This window comes from Microtus ochrogaster, chromosome 7 (genome assembly GCF_000317375.1).
Source record: "Microtus ochrogaster isolate Prairie Vole_2 chromosome 7, MicOch1.0, whole genome shotgun sequence".
Taxonomy (NCBI): domain Eukaryota; kingdom Metazoa; phylum Chordata; class Mammalia; order Rodentia; family Cricetidae; genus Microtus; species Microtus ochrogaster.
Genome location: NC_022014.1, coordinates 55,917,106 through 55,937,868, shown reverse-complemented (window position 1 = coordinate 55,937,868; position 20,763 = coordinate 55,917,106). Strand labels below are relative to the sequence as shown.

General features: G+C 45.9%; 2 protein-coding genes across 4 annotated transcripts in view; one reads left to right on the top strand and one right to left on the bottom strand.

Annotated features, from left to right (window-relative positions):
- Positions 1-20,763, top strand: part of Dock2 (dedicator of cytokinesis 2) — a 413,920-nt gene that overhangs the window by 220,335 nt on the left and 172,822 nt on the right. The window lies entirely within an intron of this gene.
- Positions 1-20,763, bottom strand: part of Insyn2b (inhibitory synaptic factor family member 2B) — a 106,003-nt gene that overhangs the window by 7,876 nt on the left and 77,364 nt on the right. For all 3 annotated transcript variants that reach the window (XM_026780394.1, XM_005350386.3, XM_026780395.1), the window contains 2 exons: positions 12,221-14,479; positions 11,114-11,188 (listed from right to left, as the gene is read on the bottom strand). In XM_026780394.1, coding sequence (XP_026636195.1) covers positions 11,114-11,188; positions 12,221-13,566 — 1,421 coding nt within the window. In that variant the 5' untranslated portion in view covers positions 13,567-14,479. The remainder of the gene's footprint in view (positions 1-11,113; positions 11,189-12,220; positions 14,480-20,763) is intronic.

Genomic DNA, 20,763 nt, shown 5'->3' with positions numbered 1-20,763 from the left:
ATATATATATATATATATATATATATCCACCTGCAAGAGATCCAATGCCCTCTTCTGGCAACCAAGGGCATCAGCACTCACGTGCACATACCCATACATAGAATTAAAAATACATATTTGAAAAATGCATAAGAACATGACCAAGCAACATCTCCAGGCTCCTGGTGATCCTAGCTGGGTAAGCAGTAACTAGGCAAGCCAAAATAAAATACAATGCCCAGAATAGTGAGTTTCATCCGAAGATGAAACATTCAAAAATAAAACAAATTTATAGAACCAAATAAAGAAAGGTAGAAAATTGAGACAGGGGGGTTCCTGCTTTTATATAACATCTTTAGCCTTACACAACTTCAAATATGTATTTTTGTTTTATTCTTAGAATGTCCTGGGAAGATGGAAGATTGTTAAAGCCACTTAACTCATAAGCCAGTTAACAAAGAGAGATCATACTGGGAGCTATGATCAAACCTAAACCAAAATTTTGTGGCTACGTCTGTAATTCAGGTTTTTATCAGAACAAATATAGTACAGTAGGTGTATTAAACAACAGATAAATATTTCTCATTGTTCCAAAGGGCTGGGACATCCAAGGTCAAAGCATTGCTGGTTTGGTGTCTAGTGAGAGCCTGCTTCCTGGTTCATAGACAGCTGTCTTCTCCCTGTGACTTTAAATGGTGGAAAGGCCAGGCAAACTCTCTAGAGTCTGGTCTGCAGGGACACCAGTCTCATTCATGAGGGTTGTATTCTCCTGATCCAATCATCTTCCACTTTCAGATTGCCATGAAATGTGACACTAAGATTTAGCATATGGATTCTGGAAGGCACAGATATCTAGCCTACAGCGCCTGCCTTCCTGATCAGTCTTTGCTCTTTATCTCTAAAGAGTGACTATTTCCACATGAGGGTCATGCTCTGAAGAGAAGCAATGAGTGCCTTGACCCTGTTAGATGAGGATTTGTGGTAATTTAAATGTGCGATAATATTAATATATTAGAGTGACTATCATTAATGGAGTTTATCTTCTAGACACCATACTACAAGGTAAGAGTCCCTGTCATTATTCTCATTGTTCCATGAAAGAAACAATGCTATCTTCATTTACCAGTTGAAGAAACTGAGGGAGGGGGGATAAAAGTTCTTCCAAAGATTTGACCATGAATCTAATCCTAAAGATTATGAGCCAGCATAGACATAGTTCCATGTAAGAACTGCATGGCAGAAGATGTGGGATAAGGTACCAACAAAGACTTAGGTCTCTTGTGTGACCCCACAATTGTCTGTGGAAACGAACTCCAGCTGGGCTGAGTCATGTGGGTGGTCCCTACACCCTAGCTGACTTCCCATCAGGCAATATCCTTTTATACTGCAAGGAAGCCTTGGCAGTGAGCCAGAAACGATGTTCCTCATCAGGGGACAACTTAGTTAAGGCTATCCGTGGGATCAGCTATCATTAGTCTGCATCTTGGGTCTTGGCTTCATGTCCCTCCCTAGCGGCCCTTGGTACTCTCTTCTTAGAGAGCGGTTCTCATGGCTTTGTAAAGATTGCTGTCCTCAGCCTACACTAAGAGCAAGTTGGGCTCTAGGGTGTGTCCCTGGAGACAGAAGCCTCCAGATGCATCCCTGCTCCTTTCCTTCCTCTTCTTGGAGCACACTGTAGTCTCTCTCTGCCAAACCAGGGTGTACCACATGTGATTTAGCCTCGTGTAGCTCTCCTTACAGAGAATCAATCAGCTGTGGCAATTGATGAGTCTAGGGAAGTCAGTTTGCCCCAGGGAAGGCAAATCATACCACTTTGGGGGTAAAATCACAGTTTGGGAAGATAGCCTTAGTGTGTATTCCCCCCCCCCCCCAAATACCACCAACTGCTTCAAGGGGTAGTGTTCTTCAAACCTTCCCGCTGGGACTGTTTTGTTGATTATTTATAGGTTATAAGTTTGGGCATCACAACTTAAAGCCATTTCTAGCTGCCGATGACTCTTCAGGGGATCTCAGATTGTTCTCCGGGCACACAGAAAAACAGAGCCAAGCTGTAGGGCCACCTAGAACTCCATGATGAGAAGCTTCCTAAGCTCTCTGAAAGGGTAGGACATTTCTCAGAACACACATATTAAGCGATGAAGGAAGCTCAAAAGGAGCTAGGAGACAGGAAAGCCTTCTGCAAGTCAGGACCGAGGTTTGGCCTAACTAGGCTAACGAGGTTACTGGACAATTCAGCCTCCCCAGGACTCAGTTTTCCTATCTGTATGATGGGAATAATACTCCTGCCATCTGGATTCTCAAATGAGATGGCTCACCCGCACACAGTGCACAGTGTTTATTTGGCAAAACTGCCTGTCACGCTGACTTATTTAATGGATGCTAATGATTCCTCTATGAACTTGACAGAGAAGTAAAGGCTTGGTCACAGTGTTGTCATTTGGGGCCCTTGTCCCTGCAGCACCCTCTCATTATTCCTGTGTGCTACTCGGTGAGCTTGACTTCGTATTTATGGCGTGTTTGAGCCTCTTTAGCTATTAATGCATTAAAGTAGGCTTCGCTTTTTATTGCAGATAAATTGCTCGCGCTGTAAATCTTCTTCATTCCCCCCTCACACTCTTAGAAGAAAAGGATGAAGCTCCCAACAGAGGCAGGGAGTAAGGACAAATAAATGACTTGGATATCAACCCATCGGCCTCTGAGAAACTGCCACCTGTGCCCCAAAGAGTATTTAAACTGTGCTTGTGGCCAGCGGCTGATGAGGCTAGACGGTGTTCATAGTCACATCTGCATTGAAATAGTCACTATCTGTATGCTTAGTACATTCTGGAATCTAACGGGGGGGAGGGGCTAGAGATGCACCTGTGATTAGCTGAAAGGCCAGCTCTGCTGTGTGTTTTAGAAATGCTCCCCCCCACCTCCCTACCCCATCCCCCTTCTCCCCCCCTCCCGCCCCTGCAGATCTCAGCACCTTCCAGAGAATGGAAGGCTGTGGTTCTCTCTGTTTACCTGCCTCCCTGCCGGGAGAGCATGAGCCAACAGACAAAAGAAAAAAGAAGTACTAAATAATTTAAGGGGAGTGTTGGTTGCGAAACCCACAGGGCTGAAGCACACTGCAGTTTCTATAGAGAAATGCCTTTTTCTCTGCCTAGGTGATAGCGTTAAGTGACAGGCATGATGGGGACCCAGTGGCCAAACAGCTTAGCCACAGAAAGAAACTCAAGGAGGGGCTCAGGGCACCGCTAAGCACATGACCTTAGGCAGCTCACTGATTCTCTGAGGCTCTCTGTGCTCTGTAAAATGAAGCCCTCACTTTCTTCCCCTGCGGGGTGCACAGCTGTGAGGCTGTGACCTGTCTCCCAGGGAGCCTCTTTGCCATCTACTGTCACTATCAAAACCAAGAGGAGAAAGGCCCCCGGAAAGAGAGTGCTAGGTACAAAGGAAAGCTCCTGCAGGGAACCTCCTTTTGAATATCTGCCCAGTTCTCAATGTGCTTCAGAAGGACTTTGCCCGTGGAGATGTCTGTAATGAGAGTAACAGAATTAAAGCATCTGTGGTCTGCGGAGTTTGAAGAGCTTAGGGGGGTTGCAGAAGCTTCCTGTGTGGCACTTAGCACTGTGTGTTCTCTGTTCAGCACAAGGGTGATTACACCCCTCCCCGGAAGGGAAGCCATGGTTGTGCAGGGCAGTGCTTGGCACACCCACCTGGTCCAGTAAGCACTATGAATCCTCTAGGATTGTGCAGAGGACAATGCCAGCAGTTGGGCTCTTTTGCTGAGAAGCAGGCTTGGGCTTTCTTTGCTCTTAACTTTAATTACAGGAGAAATGTCAGCCTGGATTGCCAATGGTTCCTCATTTCAGATGAAAGACTTCACGAGTTCCTTAAGCAATGTGTAAGGCATGCTGAAGCTCCAGAGAGACTTCACAAGCAAGAAGCATGGGAAGACAGCGCTCATTCCAAGAACAATAATAATACCTTGTCCCTCCCGTCTAGTGTACCTCTGTTCCCATGAATATGAGGAGTCTGTATGTGACCTTCTAACCCCTAAACCTAGGCCAAGCAGAAGGGTAACAGCCTCCTAAGGATGCTTGACAAGGAAATGCTATGAGTTCAGCAATTCCATTCATGAATGGACTATTGCATAATCTAGCAAATAGGTTATCATTTCCTCTGTTTTTTTTTTAATTTGTTTGTTTTTGTTTTTTTGAGACAGTTTTTCTCTGTAGCTTTGGAACCTGTCCTGGAAGTCACTCTGTAGACCAGGCTGGTCTTGAACTCACAGAGATCCCCCTGCCCTTGTCTCCTGAGTACTGGGATTAAAGGCATGCACCATCACTGCCTGGCCCATTTCCTTTTTTAAGGTTCCACCAATTTCACCTTGTTAAGAGGTCCTCAAACCTTTCCAAAGACCATGTTACAACTCCCTCAGAGGGAGTAGAGTGGGGAATGAACCCATAACACAAAGAGAGTTGGGCTTCTGAAGCAGGCCGGCCATGGTCCCGTTCTGAGAACCTCACTTAGGGAATGCATCTTTGGTGTAATGCAAAGGCTTATGAAATTGTTGACTGAGTAGAACTCAGCAATGAGACAGCTTTTCACCAAGTTCTAGCAGCCATCAAAGGGGTTTGGCCTTTGGAAGCAGTATGCTTTGGAATCTGCCTTGCAGAGGTCATAACTCAGCGCTGAGACTGCTATTTCAATGACTGGTACCAAGACCCTTCTAAGTAAACATCTTTTTTTTTCAGTCTTGATTGCTTACTTTGAGTATTGTACAAATACCAGCTTCTGTTACAGTCCTCATCTGTAGAATTGGGGCCCTTTAAAGTATCCTATATATTACATGGTGGGGGTGGCACTTTGGCCTGCGAATAATAGCATAGTAAGCTGTGGCTCGCTCACTGGTAACACTTTCCTATTTCTTCCCCTTAACTTTCTTCGCAGTAGATGCTTCTCAGCTGTTCTCAGCTGTTGACATTATAAAAGTGATCAAATAAAGTCTGATAAACTGACCTTCAAAGAAACAAGGAGAATTTCTATATTATACATATTTAACGTGGAAAGTCTGGTTCCTATTGCCCCCTGGTCAAAGGACCAGAAATTTTATGGCAAAAACAAAACAAAACAAACCATGTTTTCACTCTTCTTGTTCTGGAGGGCCAAAGCCCAAAGGTGTGGGCTATGCATTCCTTCTGGAAGCTCTGTGAGGAGACATATCGCCTTGCCACTCTGGCTTCAGGGGCTACACACATTCCTGGGTGTTAGCTCTGATTCTACCACTGTGTCTGCTCTCTGACTCTCCACTCCCTTGATCCTCATGGTAACTAACATCTGTGGGATACTCAGGCCCCCCAGGTAAGTCCCCTATCTCAAGGACTTTAACATCATCACACTTACAAAAAAAAACCCTTCTGCCTGATAAAGTTGCATCTTCCCAAGGCTCAGGGATTACGATGTGGATATCGGAGGCACCTGCCCATCACCCTGGAGAGCCTGCAGCTCACCCAAATGCCAGAGCAAGTGGACTTTGGCCTGGGGGAGTTGTCTGTGGCTGTCTATAAGCGAGTCTTCCTTTCCTTCCAGAGCTGGCACAGTCCCGAGCAGCACTGCTGGATGGCCCCAAGAACAGGATCTCAATGTCCTGTGACGGTGCGGCAGCCATCTGAGTCATCTGAGGGAGATTTGATTAGGTTCCATCTCATTGAGAGTATACAGTGTTCCAAGGATCTCAAATTGACAATCCATGGGCTACATCCAGTCTTTATTGGATTCAGCTCAAAGGGACCAGCTATGCAGAAGTCCTTCATTCCTAACAGGAACATTGGATTATCGCAACCCTCCAAGCCCCCATCCAAAGTGGGCTTGCACATAAATGGCAATAATGACTTTATTTGTGGGTGACCCACAAACTGTCTCAAGGCCTCCACTACTTTTAACTCTTCACCTCCCATCAATATAGTCATACTTTTTTTCCTCATAAGCATCAATTAAGTACCAACTGTGTGCTACGCCCTGGACTGTCATATGGATTCATGGCGTAGCAGCGGAATGGGCATGCCATTGGGGCTGTTTTGGAGTCCTTGGGGGAAGAGCTGGATTTCCTGGCAAGATGATAAAATACACTGATAGAGAATCATGGAGCAAGTGGTACTCTGGGAAAGTGAGGTGATGCAAGCAAAGGGCCTGAGGCTCGAGCGTGCAGCTAAGCAGCCTCTGTGTCGGGAGAGAAGCTGGAGTCACTGCAGGTGAAGCCTCTGTGTCCTGAGAGGAGTTAGAGTCACTGCAGGCGAAAGGCTTTGGCGTCATGTTACAGAGGCCTTGAAAAGTCAGCTGAAGGAAAGGGGAGCCAGGACAAGGTAGTTTAGCAGGGGAGAAACATAGCCAGATTTTGTTTTCAGATATAATTTGGCAATGCGCATAGAGGAATACTCAGGATAGGAAAAAAAAAAAAGATCTGTTGGAGAAAAGACCAACCAGCATTGAGGTGACTGAACTTGGTGGTGAGGAGCTTTATTAATCCAGAGCAAAGGGGTTGACATGTGGGGACTCGATTCAGCAGGGGCAACTAGTAGCTAAATTGTGTATGTGTGTGTGTGCGTGCGTGCGTGCGTGTGTGTGTGTGTGTGTGTGTGTGTGTGTTAAGAACAAAGGGCCTGTGCTGACTTTGCAGAGTCCTGACGCAGCCAATGGTGTTAAACTAGACAGTGTGGGAAAGGAGCTAATTTTCTAAGGGAAAATGAAGAGTATAACGCGAATTTGGGTGCCGCTGTGATGTAGAAGAGTTTCCCAGCAGTATCCGTGTGTTAGAAGTTTGACCCTAAGGAGCTACTGTGGGCCTTTAGTAGGTGGGGCCTTATGAGAGATCTTTAGGTCATTGGGAGCTTTTCCTTGAAGATGACTGTGAACTAAAGCCTCACTCCCTCTTTTCTTCCTTGCTTGTGATAGACGTGGCTTGCTTCCCTTTGGTTTCTGCTGGGATGGGCTGCTATACTTAAGGCTGAAAGCAATGGGACTGCCCAAGTTTAGACTGAAGCCATTAGAACCATGAGCTAAAGACCTTTTTTATTCTTGTAAGTTAGTTCCCTCGGGTATTTGGTGATAGAAATGGGGAACTGATTAATGTTAAACATTGCATATCAGTGGTTAGTTGAAAACTGTGTGTGTATGTGTGTATTTGTATGTGTGTGTATGCTAATTGTTTCAAAGAAAAGGTAAGGAAAACTGTGACCCAGAATTAAAGTCCATCAGTGCCACTAAAGTAACAGGAAGAGGCCAAGAATGAGATGTTGGACAAACAGTCCCCTGTCATCTTTCCATTTCTGTCTTCTCTCTAATGCTTTTCAAACGTTTCATGGCCAGCTTTTCCACTGACCCTTGAACTTACAAATTATTCCCATTTCCTATAGAATCTACTTAGATGGGAGATGGATTCCAACCCCTTAGGGAGGGCCATCCTATTATTTTCCCTCAAAATGTTGGAAGCATTTTACAGCTTAAACCAAGTAGATTTTCCCTAAGGGCTAGGGAAATTTTCCCATAACCAAGAAACCAATGTCCTCCAAAGAGGCTTTGCTGACTATTCCTGGAGTGAGTGTGAGGATAAAGGTGGGGGTTCCTTGGACTTCCCATAGGGCAGGGAACCCTGATTGCTCTTTGGGCTGAGGAGGGAGGGGGACTTGATTGGGGGAGGGGGAGGGAAATGGGAGGCTATGGCGGGGAAGAGACAGAGATATTTAATAAATAAATTAAAAAAAGAAAATAAAAAAAAAAGATTCAGGCAGATGTGGACAGAGGAGCTGGGCCGGGGAAAGGAGGAGGAAAGGGATGTGTCTCCCAGAGATGACCTACTGGCTGTGAAGAAAAAAGGGAGCTGAACCGGTTTCTAAGCTTCAGAGATTTTTCTCTTGTGCCTGCGCCCCGCCCCTCCCCATCTCTTGCCTTGACCTAGCATCAATTCCCCTGCCTCTGTCTACAAATGCTGGGATTACAGGCGTGTCCTACTGCTCCTTAGTATCCTTGTTTTTATGAGAGTCTCCCACACCCACTTCACGTGTATTCACTTAACTTTTTCTGCTCAAAATCAGTCTGCTTTTTAAACTTAAACAAGTATACAAACCAAGCGAGATAACTTTAGAAATGGGGACCTGTATATTTCCTCATGAATATTTAAGAGGATTAGTTTTACAAGTTAAAAGCTTCAGCAAAAAATGCTTAAAATTACTACAGTCTGGCTCGATACTGTTACTTGCCCATGGCGATGAACCTGAGATCTGTTCCCACTTCACAAAGAAATGTGATGAGCAGGCACTAGCAAGGGCTGAAAGATGCTGTGGCAAGGAGCACAGATTTTCCCTTCTAGGTAATCAGAAGAATTGAAATAAAATTGAAAAGAGAACAAGTTTCTCACTAAGTAATTCTCTGTTATTTAATCTTGGGAGCCACCAGTGGCATTCATTCAACCCCTTGGGTAAACTGACCCGGGATTAAAGCTAACAAGAGCGAATGGAGATCGAACAGGCTGGAAGCAGCTTAAGCTGGGGTAAAGCCAACTCCCACCCCTCCCCTGGGAGTTTAATTAGAAAATACACATAGCACTAGGGACATAGCTCAGTGGTCCTGTGCTTGCCTGGTACTATAAAGCCCTATGTCTAATTTCCAGTACTGCAAAACAACACTTCTGTCCCAGCCCTGCAAAAAAGCAAAAAACAAAACAAGACTCCCCCACACCCCCAAAACTTGAAGTCTTTTACCTTGGTACATTGAACCTCTGGAAGCCCTGGAGGGTCATGCCCTGTACCTTTAGGTGTATCCTTGAAGGTTTATCCAAGAGAGTCATGGCAAGAGGAGGGAGCCAAGGAAGTGTGGGGGTCAAAGAGAATGAGCTTCTTAGAACCAGTGACCTCATCATTCTGACAGGAGCGGGGAGCATAGCCATAGCCTGTGGCTGATGAGGTGAGGCCTGTGGGCAGCACCACTTAGCAAACCATATGTGTTGCTAACTTAGCAGCCTCTCTGGGGAAGAAAAGCGAATAGGCAATCCATCATGTACCATGTGCTTTATGTACAGTGATGGGCACTGGAGCCATCCGTCATCAGAGAGAGAGACCACAGCCTGCGGAGCGGATGGGTATCTCACATCACTTGCTCATTAACTTCTAAGATCTGACTTTCCAGGACACAACACAAGTTTGAAGTCATTTGAATTTTTTTTTCCTTAAATGGTAACTCTCATCTCACTGTTGCCATGACAGAGATGCTGCTCTGATCTTTTTGCTTTCATCAGACTAATTGCCCGTTCCTTTGAGGTAGTTTAGAAGCAAGGATACAGATTCTACCTGGGATGGCAGCCAGACGTTGAATGTCAACAAGGGCTGACTGTTTCGAGGGACAGCTACAAACAATGCATGCTGGCGCGGAGCGGGAGGAGAACATGAAGGTGTGCAGTACCAGCTGGGATGTAACTTCCCTTAGCATGCTTGCTTGGGGTGTTTGAGGCAAGTGTTAGGAAAACGTAAACCTTCTCAGGCCCTAGAAAGTCGCACTTCTACCAAATATTGCCGCTGTTGATTCAGCTTAGAGTAACACCATGTCGGAACTACAAGGCACCATTGGGACCAGCTAATTAAAGCCTCTCATTTCTCCAACAAGGAAACCCAGAAGCCAGAAATGACTTGCTCAGGGGAAGGTCATGAAACTCCAATTAGATGGGAAAATAATCACGTGCTCCTTTTACCAACATAAGCCATATTAAAAAAGAAAATATCACCTGGGTACTTGAAGGAATTCTGTCTAAAATGTAAGTGCAAGTTAGTCCAAATCAATTCTTCCTGCTTCTGATGAATAGTTTTTTTTTAATCCCAGTTTACTGTCTAGACACAGAATAATTTTTGTACTCTTAGTGATTAGAAAATGCGCTTAAGATGAGAGATCGAAATTAAAGAGCAGCGACTGATGAGGCTTCCTGCTTCTCTTTCCAGCACTGCAGGCCTGTCTTAATAATCCTCTTTTCTGGAGGGGTGGGTTATTGCTTTGAGTGCTTTTAGCATTGGGGGAACTTTGTAAGTAGTCTTGAGACTCCTGTTATTTGGTGTAGACATGTGGGTCTTCCATGTAGGGAGCCAACAGGTCAATGAGAAGATGCTCAGAACTCTGCCTACATGGAAGCACTGGCTGGGTTCCAAGTATGCGGTACCTCATTAGGATGAAATCTCAGGTTCCTGCGGAGGGAAGGAAAATCTCTGAGCAAAGGCGGGCGCCCTGGTGGAGCAGGGGTTTGCTCAGGCCCTTTGTCTCGCTTTCCGAAGAGAAATGTCATGCAGAAATCAGAACCATACTCTTTTGCCCAACAAAATTCGATGTTGTCAACTAGAATGAGTGCTCTGATTGTATTTCCATTGTCCTGCCAAGCGGGCTTCTGTGTGAGGGACCACTGATCTCTCCAGTACTAACAGCAGTGACTCTTCAGGTGTGTGCAGATGTTTGCAGTCTCCAAGTGCATTCCCAGATGTTGCGCCAGTTGTTTTCCTGGCCAGTCTATTCAGAGGTCACTATGTATATTCTACACACAAGGAAACTGAGGCCAGAACAAGCAGGCTGCTATCAGATTTGGGAACTCAAACACGGGTCTAATAATTTGTCTTGCACTGGGAAGGAATAGTGTATTTCCCAGTGAACACAAAGTACTCCAGCTATTGACACAGAAGATGTGCATGGTAGAGGAGATTGGGTGTAGAGAGGAGGTAGTGAGGCAGGGAAACTAGAATTAGAAAATCTCGACATGAGTCCCAATCCTGGCCCCTTCGGCTCTCAAGATGTTCTGCAGGAGTTGGGCAAACCTCTAAACTTCCTGGATTCCTCTTCCCACCTCCTGACAAATAGCTGAGATGAGATGCAGAGGTGGATGGGTACCCGTTCTGGTTACCTATTGCATTAGGGGATTTACTCCTAGACCCCGTGGATAAGAAACGAAGCAGTCCCTGCCTTAGAACCAGATAAAGCATTGCGCAAACACCTTCCATGTTAAGGCTCAGGTACTTGTCTCCGCCTCTCCCAGCTTTCTGCACTTAGGACATTCTGCTAGCGTGTTCTGTGGACCCACAGCTTCCTGCTCTGCTGAGCAGCTCACAGTTGGTACTGATACCTGTATATGATGCATGCCGTGTTCTGACAGGTGCTGCAGTTGTTGAGGTCTTGGCCAGTCCGATAAAAGTTCCTCCTGTGACACAGAACAGGTTGAGGATAAACGCAGAGGTAAAAGCCATGGGAGTCTATTAACCCAGTCTGTGGTCTTAGACCCACAGCTCAGTATTCATGATGCCCCCAAGATACATGAAGATGTAAGGACAAGGATGGATGAGCTTGGAGCAATGGAACCTCCCGTTACTGGGGTGCCTGGTACATCTTTAGCCACTTTCAAGTGTCATGTGTTTCTCCTGCTCTTGGTCCTGAAAGATGGGGATTTTGCAAGTGAGTAGCTGGTGCATATGGAGACTCCCTATCCCTGCGCTTGGTGTTTCGCTGTCAGCCTAGCCTCCTAAGGCAGCCTGGGTGGATTCCTAGTAGCCACTGCCAGCTAGTTACTTCTCTTTCCAACTTTGTTTGATGAGCTTCAACCATTGCTTTCTCTTGGTATTTAGAGCCTTTCCAGAGTGATGAACTCTACACATCAACAAATACTGCCTGATGTTCCCATACCACTACTGAGCCCATCACTTGGGGCACTACGCTCTGACTTTCTTCTATCAGAACTTGGGTCTCATTTTCATGTAACTGGGTTGGTCCATGTCAGACTAGCCCAAGTCATCAATGTAGTCAGTAGAGAGGAAACCTACTTTAGTGGTTTTCTTAAGCCTTTTGGGACAAACACATGTGAAAAGCTACAGCCATGCAAAACTGCTAACTCCCTCAGACGACAGGAAGACACTGCCTGCCGCTATTCCCAGCCCCATCATTTACTGGACTCTCATTTTTATAAACCAGTTTTTGATCCTGTCCTTCATTAGTCCCTTTCTTCAACCTGCTGAAACCTGGAAACAACAGAGTTAACCATGGGAGTCCATTCAGAACTGCCAAATAGAGGATTGTTAAAACCCAGGCAGAGCAGGAGGGCACCAGTTATCATCTGGGCAAACAACAGACCATGAGCACTAGGAAGATGTTGTTTGTGGTGACCTGTGCTCTCACTCTGCCCCTTCCCAGCAAATGACTTCACTCGGAGGTGTTTTCAATAGAAAGAAATTCACCTTACCCTTCCGTGAGAGCGCGAGCTTTCTCCAAATCTTGAATCACATTCAATAGGACTTTAATTTTCTCTTGGTTTGAGTGCAGCGATTCCTCCACGGATTGCAGCCGGCCTTGGAGGTCACAGAGTTCCCCCTGTGCCAGGTGACTGTGATTACTACCACCGAGCTCCCTGTTGCTCTGACGCTTGTCCTCATGCCTCGGAAGTGAGGACGGGAGATGCTCACTTCCAAGACCAGTCTGAAGCTCCGGACTATCTGACTGGCTGGGAAGCTTTGTCACATGCTCCCAACACACAGGGACAGGCTTGGACGCACTGCTACTTTTGAGTGGCTCCAGGTCCTGGTGATTGTCAGTCAGTGCTGTGCAATCTGAGGCTCTTCCTAAGTGGGCGGGCTGGCTATGAGAGCCTGGCTCAGAGGAGCCATGAGTCCGTGATGGTGAAGGAGCACACATCTTCTTTGACTGAGATGACAGAAGGCCAAGGTCTTTGTTGTCAGGGTGATCTTTGGGCAAAAGCGATTCAGGTGTGAGTTTTTCTGTGCCTGGGGTGTTGTTGGCACTTCTGTTGGCGTTTAAGCAGGAGGGGATTCTTTCCGGGTCTGATGTCAGCTCTCTTTGCCCATCCCCTGGACACATGGTGACCAAAGTGGGTATGGACTTGCTTTCTGCAGCTGGGCTTTCTGAGCTGAAAGTAGCCTCTCGAGCTTCCCAGGTTGGACTGTGACAAATATCCTCTGGAACCTGAATGGCAGCTGTTGCCTTCTCTGAGGACCTCCAAGTCCCAGATTCCAAGCAGAAGCTAACGGGCCCATTGCTTTGCACCTTGGACATCCTAGGGAGAAACGGGTGGGGCATTTTGAGTCTTCGGGGCCCATCCTCAAGATGCTGAGCCAGCCTCAGGAAGGCAAGGTCAGAGGACACAACATCCTGTTCAGAGAGGTTGCCGTTGACCTGGATGGAGCTTGGGGATGCTGTCGGCATTTCCACCAGGGACTTGCTAGACGTGAGTTTCTTCCTTTTGAAAACTGGGAAGTGCTTTCTAAGACTGGGGGAGGTCTGGATAGAGATGCTGCGAAAGCCTCCTGCCTTGTGGGACCTGGGGAAGGACAGCGAGTAGGTTGCGGGATGATGATGCCGGGAAGCTTGCGTCTTCCCCATTAGACCCGGGTCTTCAGGCGTTTGGGTATCAACCTCCGTCACGCCAGTGGGGCTTTTAGTGTTCCCATCTTCCTTGAATCGCACTTGCTGTGATTTGCTCCTGCGGTGGTGTGGTTGTTTTACAAGCTCCACAGACTCGAGACTGCTTCGCTTTAGGAGCACAGGCCGCACTTTCATACTTTGCTGGGCCATCGAGCCTCAGTGAGAGAGAGGAGAACCACACACTTGTCCTGGGCACATCTCCCTTAGGTCTTTAGAGCAGTATCTAAAGATGGAGACAAGGAGAAGAGCCAAGCAGGGTATAGTGGTCCGCTCCTCTTGATGCAGGAAGCCCCGCCGGCCATTCCCAGCCTGACTGTGTGACTTAGAAGCTGTCTGGAATGCTTCCCCTGCGGTTGAAATATTATGTCACAGTAGTCATAATCACTGAGCAGATAATCCGTGAGCTAGGCTAATTATGAAGCATCTGACCTACCAAGAGAACTGATGGGCTTGCCTGTCAGTGGATTCCAAGAAAAAGTTCTGAACCTAGAAGACGCTCGCTGTCTTGAACCAAAAAAGACAACAGAAGTACCATTTGGGGGATAGCGCCACACTTGGAATGTGTGAATTCTGAAATGAACCTGCTGTGTCTAGACCAGATGGCTGCTTTTCCCAGAGCATTGAATTGCGGTGCAAGGCTATGGGAGCCTTAAACACATCTTATTGCCATCGCATGTAAATATAAAGAGTAGGCGATGACCCGGGGCTCTGCTGCTTACATGGTACACGATGTCCCTAAGGGAGCTTCCCCACGTACGTCAATCAGAAATTTCTCCATTGGGACCATTATTTTCTTCCATGTTGCTTCCCTGTGTTTCAGTGAGAGAAGCTTAACTTCTCAAATACCCTCACTGAACCCAGCAGGGTATGAGTAGGGCAGAATCGAGGCATCGGAGAGACTTAGAGGGCTGGGCTCTGTTGTGGAGTCTCGGCTGAAGTTCACATGTGGGCAGTGGGTCACTTCTGCAGGTTTTTCTGGAGGTGTTCAACTGAGAACCATGGTCACTGCATCTTTGGGGTCAGCGTGGAGACCAGACAACCTTTATAAGCAGCCAAGAAGTACCTGAAAAGGGAGAAACCACAGTCACCAAGTTCTAACCTCTTCGTTGAGTTTCCTTTGAGTAAGAGTGTCTAGCAATCAACTTGCCATGTTGCCTTCTCTCAGTTCCCGTAGTGAATGGGGTGCCCTTGGGGGTACAGGTCCTTAAAGAAAAAATCCCTGTCTACCTAGATCACTTCCTTTTCCTGCGATTGCCACCCAGCCATCTGCTCTTCATTCGTAAACAACCACCTTAAATAGCACGTCCTTAAGGAGCCTTCGCAATGACTTCTTCCTTAGCCACATTCCTAATGGCAGATCACACCATCTTTGCTACCTCCAACACATGAAATACTATTCAGCAATAAAAAAGAAGAAAATTTTGGCATACATCACTCGGGTGGAGAAGGAAAAGCAAGGCTGTCTCCAAAACTCGCTTTGCATGATTCCATTTGCACAACCTTCTTGAAATTAAAACAGAATTTTAATAGACAGCATATTGATAACTTGCCAGGGAGGTAGGAGGAAGTGGAAATGGCCATGAAATGGTATCACAAGGAATTTTTACTGCCACATCCCATTAAACAACCATCGCGTGTACACTTACTTAGTGAGTATTGCCCACTGCTGTGTAACTAGAGGGGATGCAGCAGGAGCTTTTACATTCTGTGCTTGGGCTTCCAGCCCTCCTCTGGGCTGCCTGTAGGTGCTTAGTGAGCATGTGCTGAGAGAGTGGATGGCTGAGTTAAGGGTAGGTCCCTTCAGCAAGCAGAGGAGAGCCTGGACATAGGCAGGGCAGGTGGAGGTTCTGGGTAGCCTGCAGGGACAAGAGAGCCATGGCTTCTCCCAGCTATGACTGACATTTACTTAAGGACAAGATTCTTCTCGAATACCTTCATTTTTATTGCTTTCAAGGAGATAAATGTGCATGAAATTCTCCGAGGAGCATGTACCTTGTAAGAATAACAACCACCATTTATTGAATACTCATTTTTTACCATGCTGAGGGCTTTCCACACATTAATCATAACAACTCACATTTACGGAGTAGCCACTAGTGTGGCAGGTGCAGTGGCAAACACTCCGCAATTCTGAATGTGCTCACTCATCACCAAACTCCTACATCGAGGGGTGCTGTCCCTCCCATTTTACAATGGATGACCCTGCGGCTCAGAAAGGTTGAGGAACACACCTAAAGATAAACAGCTAGTGGTAGAATTGGGTTCTGACCCTAAACTGTGAAGCCCCAGACTTTGGTCCTCTTAACTGCCCCCACTCTCTTTCCAACACAAATTACCTTATTTAACACTTACAACAGAAAAGCAAAGTATCATCCTGACTGAAGAGAATACTCAGGGCTCACAGAAGGTCAAGGAGATACAATTTGAACCTGTGTCATTGCAATTTCAAGTCAGGGAGCTTTGATTCTGCCCCCTTGGGACCAAATCACTACAGGTATGAGAGCAATGGGGGTCTGCTCTGACCTAACCTAGCCCTACCAAAGCAAGTCAGAGAGCTGTGGCTGATGCGAGTTCTTAGCCTGGCTGGGTCAAGCAAGAGATCTTGAAAGAAAACAAGTGATGAATGCACTTGGTTATCTTAGAGAGAGCAATCTGTGTGGCATACCATCTTACTGAGCAGACTCAAACTCTTGGCTTCCCTAGCAATAGCCCATTGCTCCTGAAGCTGGAACTCTTGACGCTACACTCAATTCTTGCTCTTTGCCGGTTCCCGTGTAACAGGGAGGGTGCAGCCTACACTTTTTCTCTAGGTCTTCTGCTTTCTCTAGAGCTCTAGATAATCCCCCACTCCTACTGCCTTGAGAGGGCTCACCTGACCCCCAGAGGCTGGGTGCGTATGTGTGCCTGATCCTAAGACAGACTAAAGTCCATATGAGATGCTGCCATAAGGCTTTTGAAATTAATCACCTTCACATTTGCAGTATGCCTTAGGATGCAGTCCTCTTACTCACTGGAGGACTTCACATTTTTATTGTCATCTGTAAAATGGGATGATACCCAGTAGTGGCCAGCCATGGGCTCTGTAGCTCACCTCTGGGTAAACCACCCTCTGCAGCTTTCCCAAAGCAGTAGAACTGGGTTAAAGAAAGGACGAGCAGTTTAGAAGAATCATCACCACTGGCTCAATGTCCTGAAAATCAGGCTAGTCTCTGACCACGGCACTGTCATGTGACTTCCTAAGGTGATGATCCTGTCACCCTGCATGTCATGCCAACTAACAGCTTTAAAGTCAATTCCATGGTTCTATGACTTTGCATAGGTATTTTTTATTTTTAGGTCTAGTTGGTCCTTTCATGAATGAATTTCTGTGTTCTTCTGTAAGTAGTTGCTTAGCTTACCCAGATACCTCTGAGAACAGCAAGCATGCTGCTTGTTTCATAGTCAGGTAATTCTTGCATGTTTATAGTAACATGTATGTATTGAAAACTCACTGTGACTTAGTACTGTATGGGCATCTGGCACTAAATCCTCAACATGGCCTTCTGTATGTGAGTCTCATCTTGCTAAGTGAGCAACTGAGATTGATGAGACAGTCACATGCCCGATCCCATGGATCTTGTACCCTCACCTTGAACTTCATAGCCTAGACATCCCAATGCCTGCTTCTACAGATTTCATCTTCCAATTATCCATTACTGTTCATTATCACATCATCTCCAAGAACGTGAACTCAACAAGACAGAGCTGATTCTTGTGAGTGCTGGTGTATAGTGGCCCTTGGTTCTATGCCAGGCATTGTGATGGTTGTTTTTCACTTCCTCTCTGAGCCCTCATGACACTCGTAGAGGCAGGAGATAGTGGTTTCTTAGTTAATGGATGTGGACACGGAGAAACAGAAGGGTGAATAATTTGTCCCAAGTTTGGTTATTTGGAAAATGACAGAGTGGCCTTTCAGCTTAAGGATGGACACTCAAGCATGGGCCCCTAAACAGTGGACCTTGCTAGCTTCTCTGGGGCTTAAATCACTCTGCACAAAATCTGTAGCAAATTTCAAATTCCCTCTACATTTCTCCTCCAAAACCCGCTATTGTTCCAATTCCAGCATGGCCCTTGTTCTGGGAAAGCTATGTCCCATCTAGAAGCTTTCATCTGATCTTTAAATACAATTGATTTTCTATTTGTAAAGATACCATGCACTCATAAAAATTCACATAAGTATTTTCACAAAGAAAGAAAGAAAAAAGTCACCGGATACTTCATCACCCAGAGCCACTGCACACCACCAGCTTGGACAGGTCTATTCATTGTTTCTCATGGCACAGTGTGTGGGCAAGCTGTTTGCAAGGATCGAATGATGGACAGGAAGCCTTCCCTTCCGTGAGCATGAAGGAAGTGTCACATTGTGCCTCACAGATTCCTTCCTGCTAACCTTCTAACTAGGGGCAGGACTCTGTTGTGTAGTGTATCTTGATCTCAGAATAATCTCCATTTGATGATATTTAGGTATTCCTAAATACCTGGTATTATTAATGATGCTATAAACAACATGTGTTCTGTGTGAACCTTGGCACATTTGTCTTATTATCTCCTCAGAATAGATTCATAGAAGAATTGGTAGATGAAAGTAGTTATATTTAACCCTCTGCTGAAACTGTCACTTTACAGCTTAGCATTCTCTCACCCTTACCATGTGTACAGAAGCCCTGTCACCAATGCCTCTGCCCTTATACTCGGTCAGTTCCTGATAACTAGTTTTCTTAATCATTGCTAATAAAGGAAGGGGAATGCCATATCTCATTTTTGAGTGGATATTATTTTAAACATTTTTAACAATTTGGTTTTAGTTCTGCATATGTGGGGGTGCGCATGCGGGTGCGGTTTTGGGAAGTCCAGTAAAGCATTGGAGCTGGAGTTATTGACAGTTGTGAGTGGCATGAAGTGGGTGCTGGGAACCAAACTTGGGGCCTCTGCAAGAACAGTAAGTGCTCTTAACAGCTAAGCCATTTCTCCAGCTCCATATAATTGTTCAAAGTTTGATTTTATTTTTTAATGATGAGCATTTAAAGTTTTTTCACCTGCACTGCGTTTGGTACAGGTAGAGACTGAGAACTTAAAACTGAGTATCTGAATCATTAGGCTAATGTGAAAATTCTGTGTCCTAGGCAGGACCTAGGACGTGTAGGAGGCAGTCTTCTCTTTCAGTGAGACTTGTATTTGTGTTCCAACTCTTCTGTCCCCACAGTCCCTGGGCTCTTTATCCTGGGGAGTTCACCTGGCTGAAAGACATAGCCTGCAGGAGGCCTTAAGGTCTCCTGGGCTCTCGGCTACCCACTAATTGATAGGGAGCTCCTTTGGCCTTGGTGGTTAGGGCTTAATTAAAACCTGGCCAGAGTCCAGAATTGCTCCCCAGAGTCATACAGCATCCTGCTACATGCCTGGAAGCCTGGGAGTCAGAGCTGATCTTTACAGTAGTTCTAGTTTTCCCTTGATCATTGACTTCCTGAACACAAATCAACTGTTTGTATTCCAACTATGCCTTTTGCCCATATTGGAGGTCCTCAGAGAGCCAGTCAGGGTTCATCTGTTGGACAGGCAGAGCCACGCATGCCACCTCTGTGAGCTGCTTGCCTCAGGCTTCCTCTGCAAGGCCTCTCCAGCTCCCTGTTCTGGAGTGTGTGCAGGTGATACCAGGAAAAGGTATATGCATGGGCTTTGACTTGTTATGTCTTGGATTTTTGCTGGCCCGGAACACTTGAGTTGGCCTATATAAAACCTCACATAATTGTGATGATTGCAAGAGATATCTAAGGCAGTCATTAGGTCAATGGTAGCTCATTAGATGGACTGCACTACAGGTATGAGATGTTTGTACGTGGCTCTTGGGTCTTCTGCCTCTGCTCACAGGGGAGCTACATGAAAGTGGCCGTCACAGGAACCATGCCTAGCACCCTGTCACCTTCATGCTTCACACACTGTCCTATGTCCTTGTCTTCTGGCGGTGTCATTATGTCCCGACACTCTGCCTCTTCAACAAAAATAGAAGCTCCTCTGAGAACAGGATGTAGTGACAGTCGACCCTCAACTTTTGCCCCTGAATTGGCACAGAGCAGATCTTCAGTGCATGGTCATAGAACAAATGAATTTAATCACATGTCATCTATATCATTGCCTTCTATATCATTAAGCAGTTTAAAATTTTTTATTTCAGAGGTGAGATCTCTTTACATTGCTCAAGCTGTCCTTGACTCAGTCTTCCAAGCAGCCGGGACTCTATGCCCGCACTACCATATTCACTGCACAGAGTTCTAGAGCTAGCACGGCACCAATATTTGCATACCTATTTAATTAAGATTAAGTATGCTTTCAGCTTTCTTTCCCTCGCAATGATGTATTATCAGTAGTTCTAGAATGAATGAAATACATCCATCCTTTTAGTATATTATGATTTCTCAGTATGTGACTCAGATAAAATTGGCCAAACCTGGAGGCTTATTAAAGCCATGTGCATTGGACAGGATACAGACTCCGAAGAAGAATAGTCCACATCCCTACTGCAGCAGGAGGATGAGATCCTGCAATGCCACCCAGGGATGGAATGGGCTCATGGAAAGCGGTCCCGAATGTGACACAGAGTTGTAGGTGACGTGGAGAAAAGATACAGTTCATTTCACGTTTATTTAACTATCAGAACACTTTTCTTTGTTAATTGGGGTTTAACCTTCAGGCTTAGGAGCAAATAGTAAATATTTCACTGTGTTCGTCATAGTTCTGTTTAAGTCATTCATGTCTCTTAACGGCAGAAGAAAGACATGGTAATTGATGTGTAGACAATGTCTGTGGTTGTGTTTAACACACATTTTTCGTAAGACAGATGGTGGAATGGGCCTGAGGCCATGGGCTGGCAATCCCCATTTTAGATACTGGGAAGCCATTGGTGAGTTTGAGCAGGAGGCTCTTTTTATTTTATTTTTTTTATTTTTATTTATTTATTAAAGATTTCTGTCTTTTCCCTGCAACCGCCTCCCATTTCCCTCCCCCTTCCCCAACCAAGTACCCCTCCCGCGTCAGCCCAAAGATCAATCAGGGTCCCTGCCCTGTGGGAAGTCCAAGGATCACCCACCTCCATCTAGGTCTAGTAAGGTGAGCATCCAAATTGCCTAGGCTCCCCCAAAGCCAGTATGTGCAGTAGGATCAAAAACCCATTGCCATTGTTCTTGAGTTCTCAGCAGTCCTCATTGTCCACTATGTTCAGCGAGTCCGGTTTTATCCCATGCTTTTTCAGACCCAGGCCAGCTGACCTTGGTGAGTTCCCGATAGAACATCCCCATTGTCTCAGAATGTGGGTGT